We start from the raw sequence: 24,986 nt of genomic DNA, 5'->3' as shown, positions 1-24,986 counted from the left end.
TCCGAGGGCTTCCACCACCACCACTTTGTCCAGACAAGAGATCAGAAAGAGTTTTTATTTAAAGTAAAAAAGTAGGTTCCTGAAGGGCCTATTTTAAAGTGACTTGATGCTGCTCAGGTTCCTGTAGCCTGCATGCCAGTCTCCTCAGGCCCTGGACCAAAGAATGGGACATCTCACCACTAAATTCACTGTGTTGAAACCCATGTAAAAAGGTACTAGATCTGCTGGGTGACCACGGAAAGAGCTTGCTCAAGAGGGATTTAATCTGATTGAAATCCCATGGAATGAGATCCCTGGAAAGATATTTGGGCACTTGACTTCCCAGTATGTGTCAGAGTCTGTCATGGAGCCAGAAGGGAGAGGAGCCTGTCACCTCCCACCAACAGAAGCCTTAGACACAAGGACTTGAGAATTTGCTGTCACTGGACCTGACTTCTCTTCTCTCTCCTTCCCTCCACAGGAGCAGTAGAACAATATCTGCGGCTGTTTTTCCCCCCCTGAAATCATTGTGAAAGAAAACCTATTTGTAACAGAGGTTTTTAGATTTGCAAACCTTTTGATGAAGAACCTTTGTTTTGTTCTGTGAAACACTATATTTAGATTAACGGAATTTTTCTAAAAATCGGGAAAAATTAGTTACTAAAAATTGCTGATAATTTTTGTTTCATTATTTTTGTTGTTATTTCAAATGTGTAAGCTCTGAGATTCTTTTTGGAGCAGTACCTGCGCAAATTCGGCACCAGAATGTACCTCAGAGCAGTGACATTTCAACATGGTGGTTTTTGTTTTGTTTTGTTTTTTGCGTGTCTTTTTATTTACAATTTTTTTTCTGTTGCAACAAAAAGTGGCTTGGAAGTCTTAGGTGGTATGTAACAAATCCTTTTTAAAAAAATTTTAAACAGTATTTAAATATTCTTAAATGTGTAAATTCATTAAGTATTTTGCTTCTAATTTCTTGTATCTTGGCTGTCTGGTTTTATTGCATTTTTTAAAAAGCTGAACTATTATGTATTGTAATTAATTATGTGAATTCTGAATTGAGACAGATCATTGTATTGCTGTCCAACAGGAACTGGGAGGGGCATTTTATAGGGTTTGTATAATTTCTAGAGTTCTAAAGGGGTAATATAAAAATGTGTTCATGTTTTTAGCATACATTTTTTCATGTCTCCATCACCTGTTGCAATTGTGTATCTAAGACCTCCAAGCTTGTTTTAAAAACAAAACAAAAAAAACTTCTCTATTCTCTCAGAAATATAAATACTGTTATTTTTAATATTAAAAAGAAATTCAATATAACTTTTAACACACACTGTGGAACATTAAACCATATAAAAATGTAGTAACTATTTTTTAATTCCAAGGTGTTTTTTGCTTTTTTCTTTTAAATATTTTCTTAATATTTGTCAAATTAACTAGATGAATAAATCTAGTATTAACCACAGTATGAATTAAATAATTTTGATTTAATAAAAGGGATAATATGATTTTCACTGTTTACTGTAGTGCATCTTGTACAGATAACATGTATTTTTAAAGAAAAAAAAACGGAATTGAAGCTATTTTTTCCTTGCATTTTTAATTGACCTGAGGGACATTCCGTTTGAAATGTACTGAAGTTACAGTTTCTGGGGTTTTCTCCTTATTTTCTGTATAATGCTTGAAATGTCTAACTATTAAAAAAGGCATTTGGAAGATGTTATGCATGATGTTTTAAAAAAGTGTTCTTTTTATTTGACTGACAATTTATTTTACACTCTATATAATAAAATTTCCACAAGACATCTTGTGGGCGAAGTCCATTTGCTTTCCCTTCACTTGTTCCTTCCTTTGCCCCCTGCCCACTGCCTCCTGAAATGGAAAGAGGGCAGGTCGGCTGCGCTTAGCCGGTCGTCTTGCACTACATTAGCCCGACTTGGTTGGTGTGCAGCCTGAATTTCTGCCTACTTCGTTAAGCTAATTTTCTTTGTATAATTTGACAGTCTGACTGGAGAGCCTTGGTTACAGTCAGCCCCTTATCTGTCACATCTAGCATCTCTTGAAGTGGCATGACACCGAGACATCGATGATGGGCTTCCTCACACAGAGGCACTGTCAGCACAGTGGAGCTGGAAGACCCACTGAATGGGGTCATGCAGTAGTTGGGGTCAGTCTGCGGCTGCCCGAGCACACTTACCATAACTGTGTGCACAGCACCCTCTTCCTGCACACTCCACATCATGCCATCTAGGGCACACACTTGCCCTAGAAAATTGCTAAATGGTGTCCTCTGGTTGTCTGTTGTCCTCTGATTTTGGCCTTATGCATTTGGCTGCTGCTTCCTTCCGAAATTGCCTGGCCCACCGACACAGCTCCGAGAGCCTGCGCCCTCCCAGTTCCCAGCACCTAGACCTTCACGATGTGGTTGCACGTCCACACTCAAGAGCCAGGGGTTTCAGGGTGTCAGGCGAGTTGGAGGGTGGTGGCAAGTGCAGCCATTTGGTCTTGTTCTTTTCATTAAGGATGAGAAGGAGGTGTCCTTATCCATAGGTTTACGTCAGGGAGAGTCCTGGAATTTCAGATCTTGTTAGACCTTGGACTGGAGAGAGATTGAGAAATAACGATCAGTCTTTTTTCACCCCTCCCTCCTTCTCTTTCCTATTGATTGGAGCAACAATATTGCACACAGATCTCCACTTTAATATTTTAATACACTTGACTTTAGCTGTTAACTTGTACACATGAGTCATCTCTTAATTTAGATGCATGGTTCTGTTTCCATCAGTTCAGAACCCTCCTCCTGGCTCATATTTGTATTTTTCCAATTCTGGTCCCTTCTTTTTTTCTCCTTCAAGCTCTAAAAGGAGGGGTGGGGGGAAGCATCTGTGGCTCCTTTAGGCCGTAAAGGGGTGTGGAGTGGAGCCCATCTGCAGCCCTTCCTCGCCTTGTTGAGAGCCGGAAGACAAAAAGGAGATGTGGCATCTTTAACTACACCTCTAGAGAATCGAGTTTGACATTGAGAAATTGAATAGTAAAAGCCACTTGGAAAGTGGGGGAGGGAGTCTAGCAAGAGGAGGGCATAAACGCTGATGATGGGAATGGGAATTGGGGAGAGGGCATTACAGAGAAGACTTCCTTCTAATTCATCTTCCAAGCTCTGTGCCAAAACAGCATTTGGCATGGTTCACAGGGAGCGATCGTGTGATAATGAACCCTAAGGTGTCCCTTAATTGAAGACTGAGTATTGTGGTTTGTGCCAAGAGTCATAAATGGTGCAGGCTTGCGGGAGGATGCATTTTCTTAAATGTATCGGTAAGTACAGATTAACGCTTGTCCCCAGTGAAATGCCCATACTATAAATTATGGAAGTATCTCTCGCTCTGATGCAACCTTTTATTGAGAGGGTGGGTGCGGGGCACAGTACACCAGGAGGCGGCGGGGGGGGGGGGAGAGTTTGCAAGCATATGAAATTTGGCCTCATTAAGATGGCGCCCACGGAAGATGGCTTTTCATCAGCAGTCTGGTGTCCTAGAAGGCTAAAGTGCTTGAAATGTACCAAGTTCAGCGATTTGTTCCATTAAGAAAGCTGCGTGGTCATCACGGTCTGGACAGGACAGACCGTGTATGGGGAGGGAGGGGGGCTGGATAGGGCAGGACTGGCCTCCTCCAGAACTCTCGCCCCACCTCTTTACCCTCCACCACACAGACCCATGTGGTTTCTTTCTCCCAATTTCATTGATCACCAGTGCACTTCTGCTTAATCCACCCAAGAGTTTGAGCTGAAGATGGAGAGTCCTGGTCCCCATAGGGAATGTTGTTTCCCAGTATCCCTTTCAACTGGTGACCATCCATGATGACCAACAGCCCCACAGCAAAGCTGGCTGGATCACACTTGACGTTATTTCTGAGCCTGACCCCAAAAGGTGTGTGGACACGATGGGACTTGAGCTTCTAGTTGGCTATAGTGGTGCCATTTTCCAAGCTCCACTTTTGGTCCTCAGGGGACCATCTGGGGGGGTTTAAGACAGACTAATGCAAATATTCCTTATAGACTCTTAGAAGATTGATGGCTGGAACACTCAATTCCACAGGGTCTCCTGGTAGAAGGGAAATGAAGATCAAGCTTGAAATGGTCGTCGAGATCTTCACTGTCCTTCGACTTGATGGTATTTTATAGCATCTACCAAGGGAATTGAGGCCCTTTCTGGCCATCTCTTTTCATGGTCTTCATGTCCTGGGAGGTGAGTGGGCTTCCCATTTTACAGATGAGGCTGAACAGCTTTGCCCATTCACATTCATACAAGTATATTGTTATGTGTCGTTGAGTAACCTACAATCCATAGTGAACCCTGCCCTGCCCTGAGCCAGTCTCACTAATTTCGACACACCAACTCCCATTGCCCCAGTCACTGTACCAATCCACCTCATCCAGGGTCTTCCTCTCCTGCACTGTCCCTCCATCCTTCTGAGCATAATGTCCTTCTCCAAGGACGGGTCTGTCCTGGCCACGTACCCAAAGTATGTGAGACACGGAGCTTCAGAAGCTAGCCTCCAAGGAGAAACTTGGTTTCCCCCTCTCCAAGATAGATATATTTGTCTTCATCTGGGGCTTCAGGGAAGAGCATGACAGCTGCTCACAGGGAAGTCGCAGTCACCACCAAGTGAGAGAGTTGATAGAACAGGAAAGCCACCTGAGAGCTGGTGGTGAGCAGCAGCAATGGGCCAGGCCTTGTGGGTGCGTTCCCTCATTTTCTGTTTAAGAAATTCTATTATCTCATTGTAGGAACTTGACTAAGTCTTGCCAGAATCACCATGGCCATGTAGGTGGCAGAGACAAGGTTCAAAATATCTGATTGCAACCCCTACCCTTTAGTCACTCCCATGGACTGACACAGGCTCGTACATGAAGCATACCTGTCTTGATTTTGGAGCAGCCACTACTTAACAGCTGTATGACATAAGGCAAGTTGTTGAACACTGTGCCTGCTTTTCTCCCATCTGCATACAATATGAGCTCAACTATTAACTGATGTGGTTATGTGCCATTGAGTTGGAACCAACTCACTGCAATCCCAAAGGCACGCAGTTCAAATCCACCAGCTGCTCCTGTGCAGTTTACTACCACTGAAAACTGGAGGGTCAGCTGTGGGTTGGTACTAATTGTGTCCAGGGCTCTGACTGCTCCAGTGAGTGGCACTTTCTGCTCCAATGAGCCCCAGTGAAAAAAAGTAAGACCGTCGAGAACATGGATTGACAGCGGCTATAGTGATGGACTTAATTATATAACATGGATGGCTGGCACATGACCTGTTGGTGTTTTGTTTTGTTCATGCAGAGTTAAATTACTTGAAACCAACTCGAGGATGCCTAACAACAAACCAAGGCCAAGGAGACTGCACTCTGAGAAAGGGTCAGACTCAGCACTGAGCCTCGTGTAGTTTTCCTGGGTGACTGTAACCAGGTGAGGGCCGAGCAACTCCAGGTGAGGTGGAGGGGAGTCTAGAACTCAGGGCCCGAGCGCCCAGCATGGAGTGGCAGGTGTGCATAAGAGTGGATGGATGGGTCGAGGCTGTTCCGTACCCACAAGACGGCCCCGAAGGACACAAATCCTAGCAGAGCACTTCGTAAAGGAAGCCGGTATTTGCCCTCAGATGACAGAATCTCCACTGTTGAATTCCTGGAAAACAAGTGTATTGACCTCCAAGGAAGGATTTGTACCCTCCAGTTGACTCCACCACCATCCACTCCCAACCACTCTTCTCAAGGTCACTGCAAGCTTCTGAAATCCATGAGCATGCTGGTCACCGAGGTGAGGTCAGTGCGTTCAGGGCCGTGTGGCCACCGATTAGGCCGTTCACTGAGGCACACTAAGTGTCCTGTAGGCTGCAGCCCTGTTTTAAGGAGAAAGGAGACAATAGAGATTTGGTGATGAGAAGAAGCTAATGGCTTTGTTCTCAGGATTGATATCATTCTATGAGGTCATCTGTCAGAGAGGATTGCAATTATTCCCCATGAACGAGGAATTCCCAGTAAGTGCGGGTCATAAGCTTGCATTGATTAAGAAAAAAAAAAAAGGTTACTTCCCAACCTCCTTCAGGCAAGGAGAGAAACAATCAAATGGGGCATCCAGAGAGCTGATTTTCATTTCCATCTTGGAAAACTAACAAGTCACTTCTCTTGATCTGGGTTTCTCTATCTTGGGATTGGATCATATTATTGTTGTTAGGTGCCATTGAGTCAAGCATGATTTATAGGAACCTTATGAACAACAGATCCGAACCCTGTCCTATCCTGCACCATCCTCTTCTCTGACACATGTGAACCCATTGCCATCACACTGTATCAGTCTATTTCCTTGAGGGTCTTCCTCTCTTGCACTGACCCTCAACCTTTCCAAGCATGATGTCTCTTTCCAAGGAATAGCCCCTCTTCACAACATGCTCAACATATATAAGACAAAGCTTCACCGTTCTCACCTTTAAGAAAGACTTTGGAAAAAAAAAAAGACTTTGGCTGCACTTCGTGCAAGACATCCGTTTGTTCTTTGGTGGTCTGTAGGATATTCAGTACTCTTCTCCAACACCACAGCTCAAAGGCTTCAATTCTTCTGTTATTAAATGTCCAACACTCAGATGTATAACAAATGACTGAAAAGACTATTGGCTGAATCAGGCACCCCTTATTCTTTAAACAGACATCATTGCTCCTCAGTGCTTTGGAGAGGTCTCTGACAGCCGACTTTGCCAATGCAATACATCTTTTGATATCTTGACTACTAGTACCAAGGGTATTGATTGTGGGTCCAAGTAAGATAAAATCACTGACAATTTGAATCTTTGATACTCCCTATCGGTCCAGCAGTGAGGATTTTTGTCTTCTTGGTGTTGAGATGTAATCCATATTAAAGACTGTTATCTTTGATCTTCTATAGCAAGCATTTCAAGTCCACTTCACTTTCAGCAAGCAAGTTGTGTCATCTGTATAACACAGGTTATTGATTAGTCTTGCTCTAATCCTGATGCTACACTTTTCTTTATGAAGTCCAGCTCTTTTCCAGGGGTCAGGGCTTGTTTTTTGCCAATGCCTTCAGTACAACTTGAACTTCTTCCTTCGTTACCATTGATTCTATCATATACTACTTCCTGAAATAGTTCCGTGTCAACCAATTCTTTTTGGTACCGTAAGTGTGTATTTCCTCCATCTTCTTTTGATGCTTCTGGGTTCATTCAAGATTTCGCCCATAGCATGTCTCAATATTGCAGGTCAAGGCTTGAGTTTGTTCACCAGTTCTTTCAGCTTGAGAAATGCCAAGCAAATTCTTTCTTTTTATTCTACGACTCCAGCTATTTGCACATTCCTTAGTAATACTTTGTTTTGTCTTCTTGAGTTGCCCTTTGAAATCTCCTGCTCATCTGTTTTACTAAGGAATCTCTTCCCTTTGTTTTTGGTTTCTCAATCCTCTAGTAAAATTTGCAGGGTCTCTTCTGACATCCATTTTGGTCTTTTCTTTCTACTCTGCCTATGTAATAACCTTTTGCTCTCTTCATGGATGAAATATTTGATGTTATCCCACAACTTATCTGGCCTTTGATCATTAGTATTCAGTGCCTTTAATCTATTCTTGAGATGACTTTTAAATGCAGGTGGGATAGACTCAATGGCCTGGCCTTGCATCCCCACCATCTCACCCAGGAAGACTGATGCCTGTCTGAAATGGACCATATTGTTGCTGTTTTGGTTTGTTGTTGTTGTTGTTGTAGGTGCTGTGGAGTCAGTACAACTCGTGGTGACCCTATGAACAATATGTTCTATCCTGCACTGTCCTCATAATCTTTAACACATTTTAACCCATTGCTATAGTCACTGTGTCAATCCACCTTGTTGAGGATCTTCCTCTCTCTCACTGACCCTCCACCTTTCCATGCATGATGTTCCTCTCCAAGGAATAGCCTCTTCTAGCAACATGCCCTAGTGTGTGAGATGAAGCCTCACCATCCTCACTTCCAAGGAGCACTTGGACTGCATTTTCTCCAAGACATATCCGTTTGTACTTTTGGCAGTCCATTCAGTACTCTTCTCCAACACCACACTCAAAGGCACCAGCACTTCTTCTGTTACCCAGATTCGGTGTTTAATGCTCAATGCGTATCAAATGTTTGAAAAGACTATGACATTAATCTGGTGCACCTTAGTCTTCAAACTGACACCATTGCTCCTCAGTGATTTGAAGAGGTCCTTGAAAATGGACTTGCCCAATGCAATATCTCTCCTGATCTGCTGATTGCCAGCATCAAGGATGTTGATTGTGGATCCATGTAAAATGAAATAGCTGACAATGTCAATGTTTTCTCTGTCATGATGTTGCCTAACAATCCAGTGGTGAAGAGTTTTATCTTCTTGATGTTGATACACAATCCATATCTAAAGCTGTGGTCTGATCTTCTGGGGCAAACATTTTCAATCCTCCTCACTTTCAACAAACAAGTCCATTATCATCTGCATGATGCAAGTTGTTGGTGATTCTTGATCCAATTCTGATGCCACATTGCCACATTCTTCTTTATAGAGTCCAACTTCTAGAATGATTTGCTGAGCATACAGAATGAACAGTTATGGAGAAAGGATAAAACCCAAATGCATACCTTTCCCGATTTTAAACAATACTGTTGTCATTGTTGTTGTAGTATTCCACTGAGTTGGAACTGACCTATAGCTGACCCTCCAGCAGGTTTTCAGAGACAGTAAATCACACAGAAGATTGTCCATCTTTCTCCAGTGGAGCAAATGGTGAATTTGAACCGATCACCTTTGAGATTGCAGTGCAGCTTCTTACCACTAGGCCACCAAATCACCCTTTTAATAAATTAGTGCTTATTGTTGGTATGTGCTGTCGATTTACCTGAGGCTCATAGCAACCCTGTGTACAATAGCTCTGAACTCTGCTCTATCCTGAGCCAACCCTATTGCCTCCAACACAACTGTTCCCACTCCACTGCCACAGTTACTGTGTCAGTCCATCTCATCCAGGGTCATCTTCTCTTGCTCTGGCTTTCCACCCTTCCAAGTGTAATATCCTTTTCCAAGGACTGGTCCCTCCTGGCAAAATGTCCAAAGTATGTGAGACAGAGATTCAAAATCCTTGCCTCTAAGAAGCAGCCTGGTTTCACTCTCTCCAGGACAAACCTGATTGTTGTCTTGGCGACCCATGGAATGTTCAACACTCTTCCCCAGCAGCGCAACTCAAAGGCACCAATTCTTCTTTTGTCATCCTTAGTCATTGTCCAGCTCCCTAATGCATAGAAGTAACTGAAAAGACCATAGCCTGGTTGGACGCATCTTAAGACAGACAGAGCTGCTCTTTAGCACTCTGGAGATGTCCCTGACAGCAGATTTTTCCAAATTGTGTTAGGCTGGAACTGAAGGATCCAGTTGTCTGATTCAAATGTCAATAAAATGTACTAAATCTATTTTATCGAAACAGATGAAATATATTTTCATATAATTAACCTACTTCAATAATATTTCTGGCATTTTAATAATTTTTTAAAACCATTGAGCACTCAAGAATGTTACATCCTGGATTTTCATTAACATGTTTGTCTATTCTTATACAATATTACCTACTTACTGCACATTTATTGAAAGTCTTGATAATTGGTAGTGTATGTCATGCCCTTCAGTTTTATTTTTTTTAAGTTGGCTTGAATATTCTAAACTACTTACAGTTCCATATAATTTTTTTCTTAAGTTTTTATTTTTTACTGGTTTACTTATATTGTATACATTGGTTTTCACACCAGATGTTTCCCATTTCCTTTACTCACCCTCCCTTCACCCATCCTTCTTCTAAGAAGCAGCTTGTGACCTCAAACCATTTGCCTTCGGGATTGCAGCCACTTTGAGCTCCCTAGTAACAGTTCCATATAAACTTTAGAATCAGTTTGTGAATCCTTCCCTCCCTGAACACTCTCATTCTCTCTCTCTCTCTCTCTCTCACACACACACACACACATACATACACATACACCCCTTTGTTTGGTTTACATTTAGTTGGGATTGAAAGATCAGTATGGGCAGAACTGACAACCTAACAAGGCTAGTCTTCCAATTGTGGACCTAATTTATACCTTCGTGTGTTGAGTGCCTGATTTCTCTTGATTAGTCAGGCGATGGGGGTGGTGTTTGTTTGGCTCCATGTCATAGCAACTTTTACATATGATGACATTAAACCCTGCCAAGTTGTACACTGTCCGCATGACTGCTGGGGTTCTTGAGCCCATTGTTGTGCCACTGTGTCAGTCTACCTCCTTGAGAGGCTTACCTTTTTTCTTTTCTTTTCTTTTTTTTTTTTTGAGAGGCTTACTTTTTTTCTTATCCTTGACTTCACCTTACTGGGATCCACAATCAATACCCTTGGTACCAGCAAACAAGAAATCAAAAGGCAGGTTATGTTGAGAAAGTCTCCCATCAGGGACTTCTCCAAAGTACTGAGAAGCAATGACGTCAGTTTGAAGGGACTTCTGCAAAGTACTGAGGAAGTACAATGACGTCAGCTTGAGGATAAAGTGTATTTGATTGAAGCCATGGTCTTTTCAATCACTTGCTACACGCCTGAGAGCTGGACAATGAATAAGGAAAAACAGGAGAAAAATCAATGCATTTGAGTTGTCGTGTTGGACAAGAAGACTAACTACCCCACGAACAATCAAAAGAAAAAACAGATAAGTCTTGGAGGAGGTGCAGCCGGAGTGCTCGGTAGAGACAAGGAGAGCGAAGATTCTACGTCTCATATATTTTGGGCATGTTACTAGGAGAGGCTGCTCCTTGGAAAGGGACATCATGTATGGAAGGGTGATGGGTCGGTGAAAAAGAGGAGATCCTCAGTGAGATGGATTGTCACAGTGACTACAGCAACAGGCTGTAGTGTGTTAGAGAGGAGGAGGATGGCACAGGACAGGGCAGGGGTCAGGTCTGTTGTTCATAGGATTGCTATGGTTGTACTCGACTCAACCGTACAGAACAACTGTTTCATTAAACATGATGTCTTTCTCCAGTGACTAGAACCTTCTTATAACAAGTCCCCAGTATGTTACATGCCCCACTACCCTTGCTTCTAAGGAGCACTTCTTCTAACACAGACTAGTTCAGTATAAAGTCTTATACAACTTTCACTCTACTTATTTTGGGGCTTTATCACATACATTATTTTCTGTTCTTAAAAACAATATTTTTATTTCATTCTGTCACTTGATCTTAATCAAAAGGCCAAGAAGCAATAGTTCATTCTTTTTAAATGGCCAGTTATAGAAACATAATTTGCTATCATTGACCCTGATTCCAATAACCCTGCTGAACTTCACTTAAAAACTCCAGTAGTCCATAGACTCTCTTCGCTTTTCCCATGTTCATAATTTTATGATTTACACGTAGTGTTTTGTTTTAGGTTTCCTTTTCAATCCTTACACTGCTCGAGTCCTCTAGTACCACGCTGACTGTAAGTGACGAGAGAGAGAAGGCATCCTTTCGATAATTCTTCACTAGTTGTATTGTTTTAAGTTTGTTTACATACCTTTTTTCAATTTAGACCATTTCTTTTCACTTCTACATTGCCAGGAGTTTTTATCATGAATGGTAGTAATCTTTTTCCAATATTTTCTATAACCATTGTTGTTGTTGTTGTTATGTGCCATCAAGTTGAATATGACTCATATTGACCCTATTAACCTGGCCCTATCTTGAGCCAACCTCACCATCCCTGTCACACCTACCCCCATTGTCACAGTCACCGTGTCAATCCATCTCATCCAGGGTCTTCCTCTCCTGTGCTGACCCTCCACTCTTCCAAGCATGAGGTCCTTCTCCAGGGACTGGTCACTCCTGACAACATGCCCAAAGTATGTGAGACCGATATTTAAAGTATTGTATGTTCGATACTCTTCTCCAGCACCACAACTTGAAGGCATTGATTCTTCTTCTGTCATCTCCAGTCATTGTCCAGCTCTCAGATGCATAGCAAGTAATTGAGAAAACCATGGCTTGGATCAGGCACACCTTAGTCTTTAAACTAACATCATTGCTCCTTAGCACTCTGGAGAGGTCCCTGACAGCAGGCTTTCTGAAAGGAACTCATTTTTATTTCCTGACTGCTGGTGCCAAGAGCATTAATTGTGGATCTGAACCATAGAGATCATGATATGATTTCTGTCCTTTTTCATTTTAACATAATAAAATACGTTGATTGATTTTTCAAATGTTAACCCAGTTCTGTATTCTTAAGAGGAGGGAAGTCATTGTATAATAATGTATTATCTCTCAGTGTTCTGTATCATTGGATTGATTTGCTAATATGTAAGTAAGGTTTTTTTACTTTGCCTTCAATTGGTCTGGGGCTCTGCTGGTCTAGATCACAGTTGAACAGCTAACCCATAGGTGATGCCTCTCTGGTTCAAATCCACCAGCCGCTCTGAGGAAGAAGGATGGACAGTCTCCTCCTATGTGGTTTACAGCCTCTGAAAACCCGCTGGAGGCTCACCTATGAATTGTTTCCAACTAGCTGGCAATGAGTTCACCCATGGTGTTTTTTTAAGATTTTGTATGTATCATAGTTTAAGCCATTAAAGAAACACACCACACACACAGCCCATGCCCAACCTGTCTGTCTAAACTACCACCTTAATCCTGGCACGTGGACCATCATTGCATATCTACATCCCTGGGAAGGAACATTCTAACCAATTTCTTCTTGAATGTAGGCAAATTGAAAGCCATAACACTGCTCAAGCGGGAGCTGCATCCAGAGCATTGTGCTTGGCACCAGGAGAAAAGCACGAAGCCGTTTCCTATCTCAGGAAAATATGTGTCACAGGACTTGGTGATGTTTGGAAGCAGGAGTGGCATCCACTTCCTAAACAACATGCCTCCGGAAACTCTATGAACTTTGATAAATGTCGATAGTTGTAGAGGGTCTTCAAGCCTTTTGTACATAAGATCGCTATGAGTCATGCTTGATTTGAAAGCAATCAACAACAGTAATGATTAGTTAGCAGTTCAACTTTCAAACTTGAAATTTCTCCTACACTTTCTCTTTGAATTTTCTGAGCCAACTTTATTAAGCAGTATCCAAGATATCAAGGTAAACTGAAAACTGTAAAAAATGTGTGTGTGTGTGTGTGTGTGTGTGTGTGAGAGAGAGAGAGAGAGAGAGAGAGAGAGAGAGAGAAAGCGAATCAGTTACAAAATAACTTGGATCTGAGGCTCAGGTGAGCACTCAAAACTATTGTCTTTTCAATGTATCATCAGTAAAACATCCCCATTGTTGCCACTGATTCTTAGCCTAATAGCAAGTAAATACAGTTAAAAAAAAAACTTAATCTGAGAGCTGATCAATGAATAAGGATGTTAGAAGAAGAATTGGTGCTTTTGAGCTGTGGTGCTGGAGAAGAATATTGAACATACCATGGATTGCCAAGAGAACAAACTGGTCTGTCCTGGAGAGGGTGAAACCAGGTTGCTCCTTGGAAGCCAGAATTTTGAAGTTTCATCTCACATACTTTGGGTATGTGGCCAGGCGGAACCAGTCCTTGGTGAAGGATATCATGCTTGGAATTGTGGATGGTCAGGGCAGATGAGGAAGGCCATGGAGGAGATGGATTGACACAGTAACTGTGGTAATGGACTCAGCGGTGTCAGAGTTGGTGAGGTTGGCTCGGGATAGCATGGCATTCAGAGCCATTGTTTATAGGGCCACTGTGAGTTGTAGTTAACTCACTAGCACAGAACAACAGTGGTTACAGAGAAAATTTTATACTATTCATGGTAAAAACTCTTGTCAAACTACAAGTTGACAAGGAAATGTCAGTAACTATTCAAATATTAGTTGTATCTATTTTCTTCAGTTTGAATATGATACATAGAGAGTGTTTTGTTTTGTTATTTTTTTATTGTAATGGAGAGTAACTTTCTCAATTTATTTAGTCATGATTCTTTAAAAAATACAGGTGATCTGCTTCACCACAATTGGGTGGCAAGTATATATTTCAACAAAGTTTAGAAGTTGAATTGGTAGCCTGTTTAAATAAGGTTTTACATTTGTTTAGTTTTCAGGTAATTCTTTGCAAATGCCAGATTTGAGTTGCATTGACAAATTTGTTCTTCCATTGAAGTTTACTTTTTTAAAATAAACTTTTTTCCCTTCTTTTTTCCCATTTATTTATTTTTTTAAATAATTTTAATGAACATTTACAGATAATTTTATTTCCATTCATTCATTGCTGCACTTCTCTACCCACCCAGCCCTCTCCCCCCACCCCCAGTTCGCTCCTCTCTTTCAAAAGTAAAAGAAAGACTCCCTCCCTGGTTCACAATCCCCCAGGACCCCTCCCACCGCCCCAAGTACATTCCACTATGCAACCTTAATTGTGGACTCTTGTGATAACCATAATACCCTATCATACATCACTTTTATTCAGTCCTTCATCTGTTTCAGTGCAGTATACACAATTTATCCAGTTTTTCTCAGTCTTACCCCCACCCTGAAATCAGTCCCATTTTACAGCAGTGGCACCATGCAATATTTGTCCTTTTGTGACTGAGATATTTCACTCAGCATAATGTCCTCCAGGCTCACCCATTTTGAATAATATTGAATGAGTTCCTTGTTTTTCAATGCAGCATAGTATTCCATTGTGTGAATATACCGCAGCTTCTCTATCCATTCGTTTGGTGATGGGCACCTGGGTTGTTTCCAACTCCTTGCTATTGTGAACAGAGCTCCGATAAACATGGGTGTGCATATATCTGCTTGAATGTCAGTTATGGTCTCTTTGGGATATATTCCCAGTAAGGGAATTGCTGGGTCAAATGGTATCTCTATTTGCAACTTTTTGAGCAAGCGCCATACCGCCTTCCACAGTGGTTGCACCATTTTACATTCCCACCAACAGTGAATAAGGGTTCCAGTTTCTCTACAACCTTGCCAGCATTTGTTGCTTGCTGTTCTGTTAAATTTTGCTGTTCTGACTGGGGTGAGATGATATCTCATAGTTGTTTTTGTTTTATTATTTTTGTGTTGTTTGCTTCATTTTTATATTTATCCAGTTTGCTATTCTCTGAGCAACCTAGATCTGTGATATAGAAAGTTCTAAGCCACTATTACTTAAAATATTTCATCTTAGACCTAAATAAGTGGAAACATATTCCCTGTTTAGGGATAAGAAGACTCAATATAATGAAAATTACAATCCTACTAAAAGCAATCTACATGGTTAATATAATCCCAATACATTTTTCAAAGAGATCAAAAGGCAATTGTCAAGTTTATTTTGAGGAGAGAGAAATCCTGAATAAGCCAAGCACTTCTGAAAAACAAAAATGAAGTGGGAGGCATAGCACTCCCTGATCTCAAAACCTACTATAAAGCTGTAATAACCAAAACAGCGTACAAATACAGGCACATAGAGCAATGGAACAGAATCAATAATCTAGAAATTAACCTACCTATTTATGGACAGCTGATATTCAACACAGAAACAAAGCCTATCAAATGAAGAAACAACAATCTCTTCAACAAATGGTGCTGGCAAAACCGGTCTGGAACAGAATCCACATCTTACACCATACAAAAAAATCAACTCAAGGTTGATCAGAGTCCTAGGGGTAAAGCCCAAACACATAACGTTCATAAGAAACAAAGTGGGACAAGCTTCGATGGCCTAGTCTATGGTATAAAGAGGCTCACAAACACAGCCAGAAATACATAACCAGGGAGGACAAAATTCATGAATGAGACTTTCTAAAGATAAAGTTCGGGCGTGCATCAAAACCATTTCCTAATAGGGTGAAAAGAAAACGTTCTGACTGGTAAAAAACATCAGGCAATGCCATCTCAGACAAGGGTCTCATAACAAAAATTGCCAGAGTCCTACAGGGCCTTCCCAAGAAAAAGACCGACGGCAGTGCTGGCTTTTGCTGCAATTGTTCACAGAGGCCCCCGCTCATGCAGCACTTGGAGTGGAGGTTTGGGTTCTCTTTTGAGAACCACTTCAGTTTTTTTTTCAGAAGTGCTTGACTTATTAAAATCACCACCTAACTTGGGAGGGACTGGAAAACATCATACCAAGTGAACTAACTCAGTCCCATAAGGACAAATACTATTTAAAGCAATTATTGTAGAAATAGAAAGATAGCGAGGAAAATGTGTATGAGAATATAAGGTGGAGAGGGTAGGAGCAAAGGTGTGAGAATGGGCAGGGGGATAATCATAGGGTCACACAGTGTGATGGGTGGAGGGAGGACTGGGTAAGGGAAATCAGAAAGATGTGGAGTGAAAAACAATGTATATGAACTTTGTAAGTAAACCAGTATAAAATAAAAAATTTATTTAAAAACAAACAAATAAAAAGCTGAACATAGAAACTCCATATGACCCAGCTATTCCACTGCTAGGAATATACCCCAAGGAAATTTGAACTGAGACACAAAACAGACATTTGTACACCAATGTTCATAACAGCGTATTCACCATCGCAAGAACATGGAAACATCCCAAATGCCCAAATAGAACTGAATGGATTGAGACGTTGTGGTACATTCACACAGTGAAATACTATGCAGCACTCAGGACCAACGATTTTTAAAACTACTACATAACTTGGGAGAGACTAGAGAGCATTACGCTGAGTGAACTAACTCATTCTCATGACAAATACTGCATAATATCATTATTGTAAAAATAGATAACTAGTAAAACATGTATGGGAACTCAAGGGGAGAGAGGTGGGTGCTGAGGGGTGAGGATGGGCAGGGGCGAAACCACGGGACTTCTTTTCTGATTTTGAACCATGTAGTGTTTCCTTGCTCCGTTCTGACAACTGCTTCTTGGTCCAAGTGGAGGTTTCACAGAAGCACAATCTAGATTCTCATTCTTCTCAAGGTTAACCACCAGTTCGTGTAGGGAGCTCGGGAGGCTTAGTAGGAAGGAACTTGCTGCCAACTCAGAGGTGCCAAGTTCAACTCTTCCCCAGCTGTTCTGCGGGAGGAAGATGGACAATCTCCTCCTGAGCTGTTTACAGCCTCTGAAAACCTGCTGGAGGCCCAGCTGCAGTCGGTTGTCATTCAATGGTACATGACAGCAACAAGCAGTTTGCAGCTCCAGCTGCTTCTGCTCCAAGCCGGTTTCCCCAGATTTGGGTGTGGCAGTGTCTCAGCAACCTCATTACTCTGATAGGTTCAAGAAAAGCCATAGATCTTTAGTTTGTCCAGGTTTTCCTTGTTGTAAAGTGATGATTTCAAAGTTTTATCCAAGATGGAATTAAAACTGGAAGTCTATAATCTGCTTTGTAGATTAGAGACCTTCATAAAATCTGTTCTGTAAAAAAGATCTTCCAATACATATTTTTCCTTTTTTAAAAAAAATTTTAATGAAAGTTTACAGACTTTGGATTTCCATTCATTCATTGTTGCACACTTTTCTCCCTGCCCACTCTTCCCTTCAGTTCACTTTATTCTTTGAAAAGTAAAAAGAAAAAGAAAAATAATTCTTTCATTGTTATACTATCCCCCCCACCCCAGTCCACTCCATGATGAAGCTTTTATTCTGGACTCTTGTCATGACAATAATACCTAATCATATATTCCTCCTAAACAGTTCTCTCCCTCATCTGTTTCAATGCAGTATATATTATTTATCCCCTCTTAGTTTCCCCCCAACTACGATGTCAGACCCACTTTACAACAGTGGCACTATGCAGTATTTGTCCTTTTTTACTGAGATATTTCACTCAGCATAATGTCCTCCAGGGTCACTCATTTTGCATGAGTTCTTTGTTTTTCAATGCAGCATAGTATTCCATTGTGTGAATTCTCTATCCATTCGTTTGTTAATGACACCTGGGTTGTTTCCAAGTCTTTTCTATTGTGAACAAAACCGCAATAAACATGGGTATGCACTTCCAATACATATTTGGGAACATCAAAGTACGGTTCTTCACCCTTTAGAATTGAATTCTGTCTCCTGCTAACCCTTGTACCTGTAAACATTGACCTTGCTTGGAAATTGAATATTTGATGATACTATCAGTTAGGTTAACATGAGATTATACTGCAATGGAATGAGCCTTAATCCCATAGTATCAGAGAGGAGAAAATATATGATGACAGACACACTAAGAGGATATGGCCATGTGACAAGCAAGCTGGTCTACAGCTGAAAGCCCAGGAACCCTGCAGCTCCTAGAAGCCAGGAAAGATAAGAAAGGACCTTTCCATAGATCTTCAGAGAGAATATGACTATGTCAAGCACATCTAATCTGAACTGCTGGCCTCCAGAGCTGAAACAATAAACTTCTGTTCTGGTAAGCCACCTGCTTTGTGATGTTTTGTTACTACAGCCCTAGGAAGCTAATATACCCACTTCATGGTAGGGACAGAGCTGGCCATGGTGGGTCAGGGGCTGTAAACAGCCCCTTAAGGGAGCTGTGGGGAACAAGAGAAAATTATTTTGGCTGAGTGCATGAGGATTTTCTCCTTGAATTCTCACGGAGAAGTGTCCCACAATTTTGGCAACAACTCTTCCCCACGGTCCAGCGCATTGCTATGAACCAACTTGCCCAGGAAACATCAGCATCTCAAGGGCAGAGGCTGAAGAGGTCCTCTTTGAACTCTCAGTGCTCACACTGCTCAGCAGCTAATTTTCAGTTGACATTAGGTGGTTTAATTCACCAAAGTGTCCATGAACCAAAGGCTACAACTGCTGGGCAATGTCACAGGTCAGCCTTGCTCACTGCCTCCACAATCCAGTCCTAGATGAATAATAACTTAGGACCTGCTGTTCATGGGAAACAAAAATTTTAAAACATCAAAAGAAATATTTTTAAAAAATTAAAAATTCACAAAAACACCTACTAGCCAGACATCTGCGTTATGCAGATGACACAACCTTGCTGCGTGAAAGGGAGGAAGGCTTGAAGTACTGGTTGTAGAAAATCAAAGAATACAGCCTTCAATATGGATTGCATCTCAGTGTCAAGAAAACACAGATTCTTACCATTGGACCAATAGGCAACATCGTGATGGATGAAGTAAAGATTAAAACTGTCAACAACCTCATCTTACTTGGATCCACAATTAACACCCTTGATACCAGCAGTCAGGAAATCAGGAGACATATTTTACTGAGAAAGTATGCAGTTGGGGACCTCTTCAAATTATTGAGGAGTAATGATGTCAGTTTGAAGACTAAGGTGCATTTGATTCAGTACATGGTCTTTCTGATCACTTGCTATGCATCTGAAAGCTGGACAATGAATAAGGATGACAAAAGGAGAATTGATGCCATTGAACTGGGGCACTGGAGAAGAGTGCTGAATGGGTTGCCAAAAGAACAAACAGATCTTGGAGAAAGTGTACGCAGAGTGCTCTTGGAGGCAAGGGTGTTGAAGCTTTGTCTCACATACTTTGGGCATGTTGCTAGAAGGGGCTATTCCTTAGAAAGAGACATGATGCTAGGAAAGATTGAAGGACAGTGAAACAGAGGAAGCCCCTCAACCAGGTTGACTGACCTGATGACTACAGCAATGGCCTCAAGTGTGTCAGAGATTGTAAGGATAGTGCAAGGTTCCTATCTGCTATTCATAAGGTCGCTTCAATTCAGTGGCACCCAACAACAACAACAATAGAAACTATCCAGTCTGAAAACAGAGAATACCAGAAGACTATCTATTTGTCCTCTGTTGTCTATGCGAAGATATTTAACTGTGTGGATCATAACAAACTATGACTAACATTGAGAAAAATGGGAATCACAGAACACTGAATTGTGCTGATGTTAGACCTAGACCAAGAAGCTGCTGTCCAAAAGGAGCAAGGCAACACTTGTTGACGCATAGTGATCCTATGAACAACTGATCTGAACCTTGTCCTATCCCCTGCCATCCTCACACTTCATGACACAGTAGGGCCCATTGTGTCAGTCATCATGTCAGTACACCACCAGCTGGTCAAGGGTTTCCTCTCCTTCACCAACCCTCTAGCTTTCCAAGCGTCATGTCCCTCTCTAAGGTATAATCTCTCCCAGCAACATGCCCGAAGTATGTGAGGTGAAGCCTCGTCATCCTTGCCTCCAAAGAGCACTCTGGCTGCACCGTCTCTAAGACATATTTGTTCTTTTGACAGTCCACGGGATGTCCAGTGCTGTTATCCAACATCACAGCTTAAAGCCATCAATTCTTCTGTCATCCTTATTCACTGTCCAGCTCTCAGATGCATAGGAATAAGGATGACAAAGAACAACTGTTGCCTTTGAGTTATGGTATTGGAGAAGAGTACTGGATATCCCACGGACTGCCAAAACAACAAGTATGTCTTGAGAAAAGCCCATCCAGAATGCTCCTTGGAAGCAAAGATAGCAAAGCTTCAACTCACAGACTTTGGACATAGTGCTAGGAGATGCTGTTCCTTGGAAAGGGACACTATGCTTGGAAAGGTCAGCAAAAGTGGGGAAGACTTCTGAGGAGATGGACTGACACAGTGACTGCAGCAATGGGCTTGGGTGTGTTGGAGATGATTAGGGTGGCACAGGGTTTAGATCTACTTTTCATGGGGCAGTTATGAGTTATACTCAACTCGGAAGCACGTGATGACAACCATCCATCCAGTCAACTCCAACTCCTGGCAGGCACATGTTCCAGACAGACCTGTCCTCCCTCGGGTTCTCAATAGCTAGAATATCATGGTGGTAATGTATCAGAGCTCACTTGCAGAGCCCTGCCAGGTGAATTCAAACCAGTAAGTGGTCTCTTAGTATTTGAGAACAAACCACCCAGGGATAGGGCACCTATTAGACACTGTCAGATTGCCTCTGACTCACAGAAACACTGAGATGCTCAGCATTTTCTAAGTGAAAAGAATTGAAGAACAAACTCAGCTTTGAGTAGCCCTAAGTGAAGGGGTCTATGGCAAAATGGTGAATAATATAGAAAGCATCAAAAGAAGATAGAAAGAATACACCGAATCACTGTTGCAAAAATAACTGGTCAATATTAAACCATTTCAAGAAGTAACAGATGATCAAATACCAACAGTAATGAAGGAAGAAGTTCAAGCTTCCCTGAAGGAATTGGCAAAAAATGAGGCCCCAGGAACTGATGGGATATTAACTGAAGTGTTCAGGCAATCATAAGCAACATTGGACATGCTCACTAGCTTATGACATGAAATCTGGAAGACAGCTACCTGGCTAACGGGCAGGAATAGATGCATATTTGTTCTTATTCCAAAAGATATGATCCAACAAAGTGTGAAAATTATTGAATAATATGATTAATAGCACACACAAGTAAAATCTTGCTGAGATTATGTTTAAATGGCCGGAACAGCACATCAACAGGAAAGTGCCATAAACTCAAGTTGGATTCAGAAAAGCCGTGGCACTAGGGATAAACACTGGGTATGTCAGGTTGATATTAGCCCTAGGGAGGAAAAAAACACAAACGTTTACTTTTGTTTTATTGACTATGCAAAGGCATTTAACTGTGTGGATCACAACACACTATGGCTAACATTGAGAAGAATGGGAATCCCAGACCTCTTAATTATGCTCATTTAATCTTATATATAAAGCAATAAGAAGTTATCCTAACAGAACAAGGAATCATTGAAAATTTTAAATCAGGAAAGGTATGCATCAGGGTCTTATCCTTTCTCCATTCTTACTCAATTTGTGGGCTGAGCAAATGATTTGACAAGTTGCACTGTATGAAGAAGAAGGAGGAGGAGAAGGAGAAGAAGGAAGACGAGGAAGAAGAGGAGGAGGAGAGGGAGGAGGAGGAGGCAGCATCAGGATTGGAGAAAGGTTCATCAACAACCTGCACTGTGTAGACAACACAATCTTGCTTGCAGAAAGTGAAGAAGCTTGACACTTACTGAAGGTGAAAGTATGGTTTACACCTCAATATTAAGAAAACAAAAATCCTCATCACTAGACCAACAGACAACATCATGATAGAGGGAGAAAACATTGAAGAAGTTCTCAAGGATTTCATTTTACTTGGATCTATAATCAACATCCATGATGTAGTAGCAGTCAAGAAAGAAAGCACTGGGGAAATCAGTTGTCAAGGAACTCTCCAAGGTGCTAAAGAGCAAGGATGTTAGTCTACAGACTAAGGTGCACCTGATCCAAACCACAGTATTTTCACTTGTTTCCTATGCATCTGAAAGTTGGACAATGAATAAGGATAACAGAAGAATTTTTGCTGAAGAACAATTGTGATGTTAAGAAAAAACTCTTATCTTATGAAGTGTCAAAAAATCCAAATACATTTGTCTTGGAGGAAGTACAACAGATTGTACCTTAGAGTCAAAGAGAGTGAAACTTCATATAACATTTTTTGGGCATATTTTCAAGAGAGGCCAATCCTCAGGGAAAGACATTATGCTGGGAAAGATAGAGGGTCAGTAAAAGAAAGAAAACCGCTCATGAGATGGGTTGACACCAGTGACCAATGACTTTAGCAATAGGCTCAAGGATGCCAGAGATCATGTGGATGGTACAAGATAAGGCAAGTTTCCCAACTATTGTTCAGAAGGCCACCCTGAGTAGTAGTTAACTCAAAGGCACTTAACACAAACAACAAAGCAACCCTGTGTACAGCAGGAAGGAACACCGCCTGATCTGGAGTCATCCGCAGCTCTCTACCTAGACTAATAGGTAGCACTGACAACCCAAAGGCAAGTGGTTCAAATCCACCAGCTGCTCCTCAGGAGGGAAAAGATGGACAATCTCTTCTCATGAAATTCACATCCTCTGAAAACCTAGTAGGAGGTCAACTATGAGTCAGTTGTGATTTGACAGTAATGCAGGGTTTTTTCCTACTTTACCGAATATGATGTCCTCCAGAGGCTGGCCCTCCTGAGAGGATGCCCAAAGCCTGTGAAGCAGTCTGGCCACCCTTGCTAAGCGTCATTCTGGATGCTCATCTTTTGAGGCAGATTTGTTTCTTCTTTTGCTAGTCTATGTTGTTACGTGCTTTTGGTCAGTTATGACTCATAGTGACCGTATGAATAATGGCTCTGAACCTTGCCCTATCCTAAGCCAATCTCACCATCTCTGACACACCTGACCCCATTGCCACAGTCACTGTGTCAATCCATCTCATCCAGGTTCTTCCTCTCTTGCACTGACCTTCTACCTTCCAAGCATGATATCCTTCTCCAAGGGACTGGTCCCTTCTGGCCACATGCCTAAAGTATGTGAGATGGAGCTTCAAAATCCTTGCTTCGAAGGAGCAACCTGGTTTCACCCTCTCCAAGATAGACCTCTTTGTTTTCTTAGCAGTCCATAGTATGTCCAATACTCTTCTCCAGCACCATAGTTCAAAGGCAACAACTCTTCTTTTGTCATCCTTAGTCATTGTTCAGCTCTCAGATACATAGTAAGCAGCTGAAAAGACCATGGATTGGATCAGGCACACTTTTTTTTTTAGAATGAAATTGTTGCTCCTCAGCATTCTGGAGAGGTCCTTCACAACATATTTCAACTTCTCTTTTGATTTCCTGACTGCTGTGTTGATTGTGAGTCCGAACAAGATGAAATCATTAGCAATGTCAATCCTTTCTTCATCTACCATGATGTGTCAGTTGGCCCAGTGGTGAGGATTTTTTGTTTTCTTGATGTCGAGATACAACCCATATTGTAGACTATAGTCCTTGATCTTTTGCAGCACTTCCTTCAAGTGCTTCTCACTTTCTGTGAACAAGGTAGCGAAGTATGTCATCTGCATAATGCAGGTTGTTGATAAGTCTTCTTCCTCTGATTTTGATGTGACATTCTTCATAAATCCCAGCTTCATGAACGATTTGTTTGGTATATAAAAAGGGAGAAAGATAAAGCCCTGATGCACTCCCTTCTTTATTCTGAACCATGTAGTGTTCCCTTGTTCTGTTTGCACATCAGTTTCTTGTTCTGGGTATAAGTTTTGAATGAACACAATAAAACGTTCTGAGATTTCCATTTTTCTCAATGTTAGCAATGATTTGTTGAGATCTACACAGTCAAATAAATGTTTTTGCATAGTCAATAAACACAAATAGAAATCCTTCTGATATTCTCTGCTTCCAACCAAGATCCATCTGACATCAGCAATGACACCCCTAGTCCTATAACACCCCTAGGCCTCTTCTTTTTTTAAAAAAAAATTTTATTATTTTTGTGTGAATGTACCGTCAAATCAGATCTGACTGGTACAGGAGGAGATTGTCCCTCCTTCCCCGGCAGAGCATCTGGTGGATTTGAACCATGAACCTCTGGGATTGTAGTTGCAGCTCCTTGCCACTAGGCCACCAGAGCTCCCCTAAGGCCTCTTCTAAATCCAGCTAGCATTTCTGGCAATTCTCTGTCAATGTTCTATCCATTTTTGGATAATCTTCAGCAAGGTTTTTCTTGCTTACGATATTAGTGATTTTGTTTGACAAATTCTACATTTTTTTGGAGCATCTTTCTTGGGATTGGGAATAAATATGGATCTCTTCCAGTCAGTTGGCCAGATAGATGTTGCCCAGATTTCTTGGCACAACCTGGTGAGCATATTCAGGGCTACATTTGTTTGTTGAAATATGTCAGTTGGCATTCCATTAATTCCTGGAGGCCTTGTGTTTTGGGGTTTTTTTCCAGTGTCTTCAGAGCAGCTTTTGAACATCTTCCTTTATTATTATTGGTTCTTTATCATACACTATTTCTTGTAGTGGTTCTCTATCAGTCAATTCTTTTTGGTATAGTAACTCTGTATTCTCTCCATCTTCTTTTTTTAAAAAATCTTATTTTTAATTTAATATTAACAAAAGTTTATGAAAAACTTGGATTTCCATTCATTCATTGTGGCACATTTTCCTTCCCAACACCCCAGCTCACTGTTTCTTTAAAAAGATTCTTTCATTGTTGCCTCCATCTTCTTTTAATGCTTCCTAGTTCATCCAAGATTTTACCCATAACATCTTGTAGTGTTATAATGCAA

General features: G+C 41.4%; 1 protein-coding gene across 1 annotated transcript in view; it reads left to right on the top strand.

Annotated features, from left to right (window-relative positions):
* FUBP3 (far upstream element (FUSE) binding protein 3) overlaps positions 1 to 1,800 on the top strand; it is a 75,518-nt gene extending 73,718 nt beyond the window's left edge. Inside the window, exon 19 of the mRNA XM_006892454.1 lies at positions 461 to 1,800. Coding sequence (XP_006892516.1) covers positions 461 to 469 — 9 coding nt within the window. The 3' untranslated portion in view covers positions 470 to 1,800. The remainder of the gene's footprint in view (positions 1 to 460) is intronic.
* Positions 1,801 to 24,986: the final 23,186 nt, after the last annotated feature.

This window comes from Elephantulus edwardii, unplaced genomic scaffold (assembly GCF_000299155.1).
Source record: "Elephantulus edwardii isolate Elephantulus edwardi_28Jun2011 unplaced genomic scaffold, EleEdw1.0 scaffold00116, whole genome shotgun sequence".
NCBI lineage: Eukaryota > Metazoa > Chordata > Mammalia > Macroscelidea > Macroscelididae > Elephantulus > Elephantulus edwardii.
The sequence above is the reverse complement of the archived record's forward strand: the minus strand, read 5'-3'. Positions and strand labels throughout refer to the sequence as shown.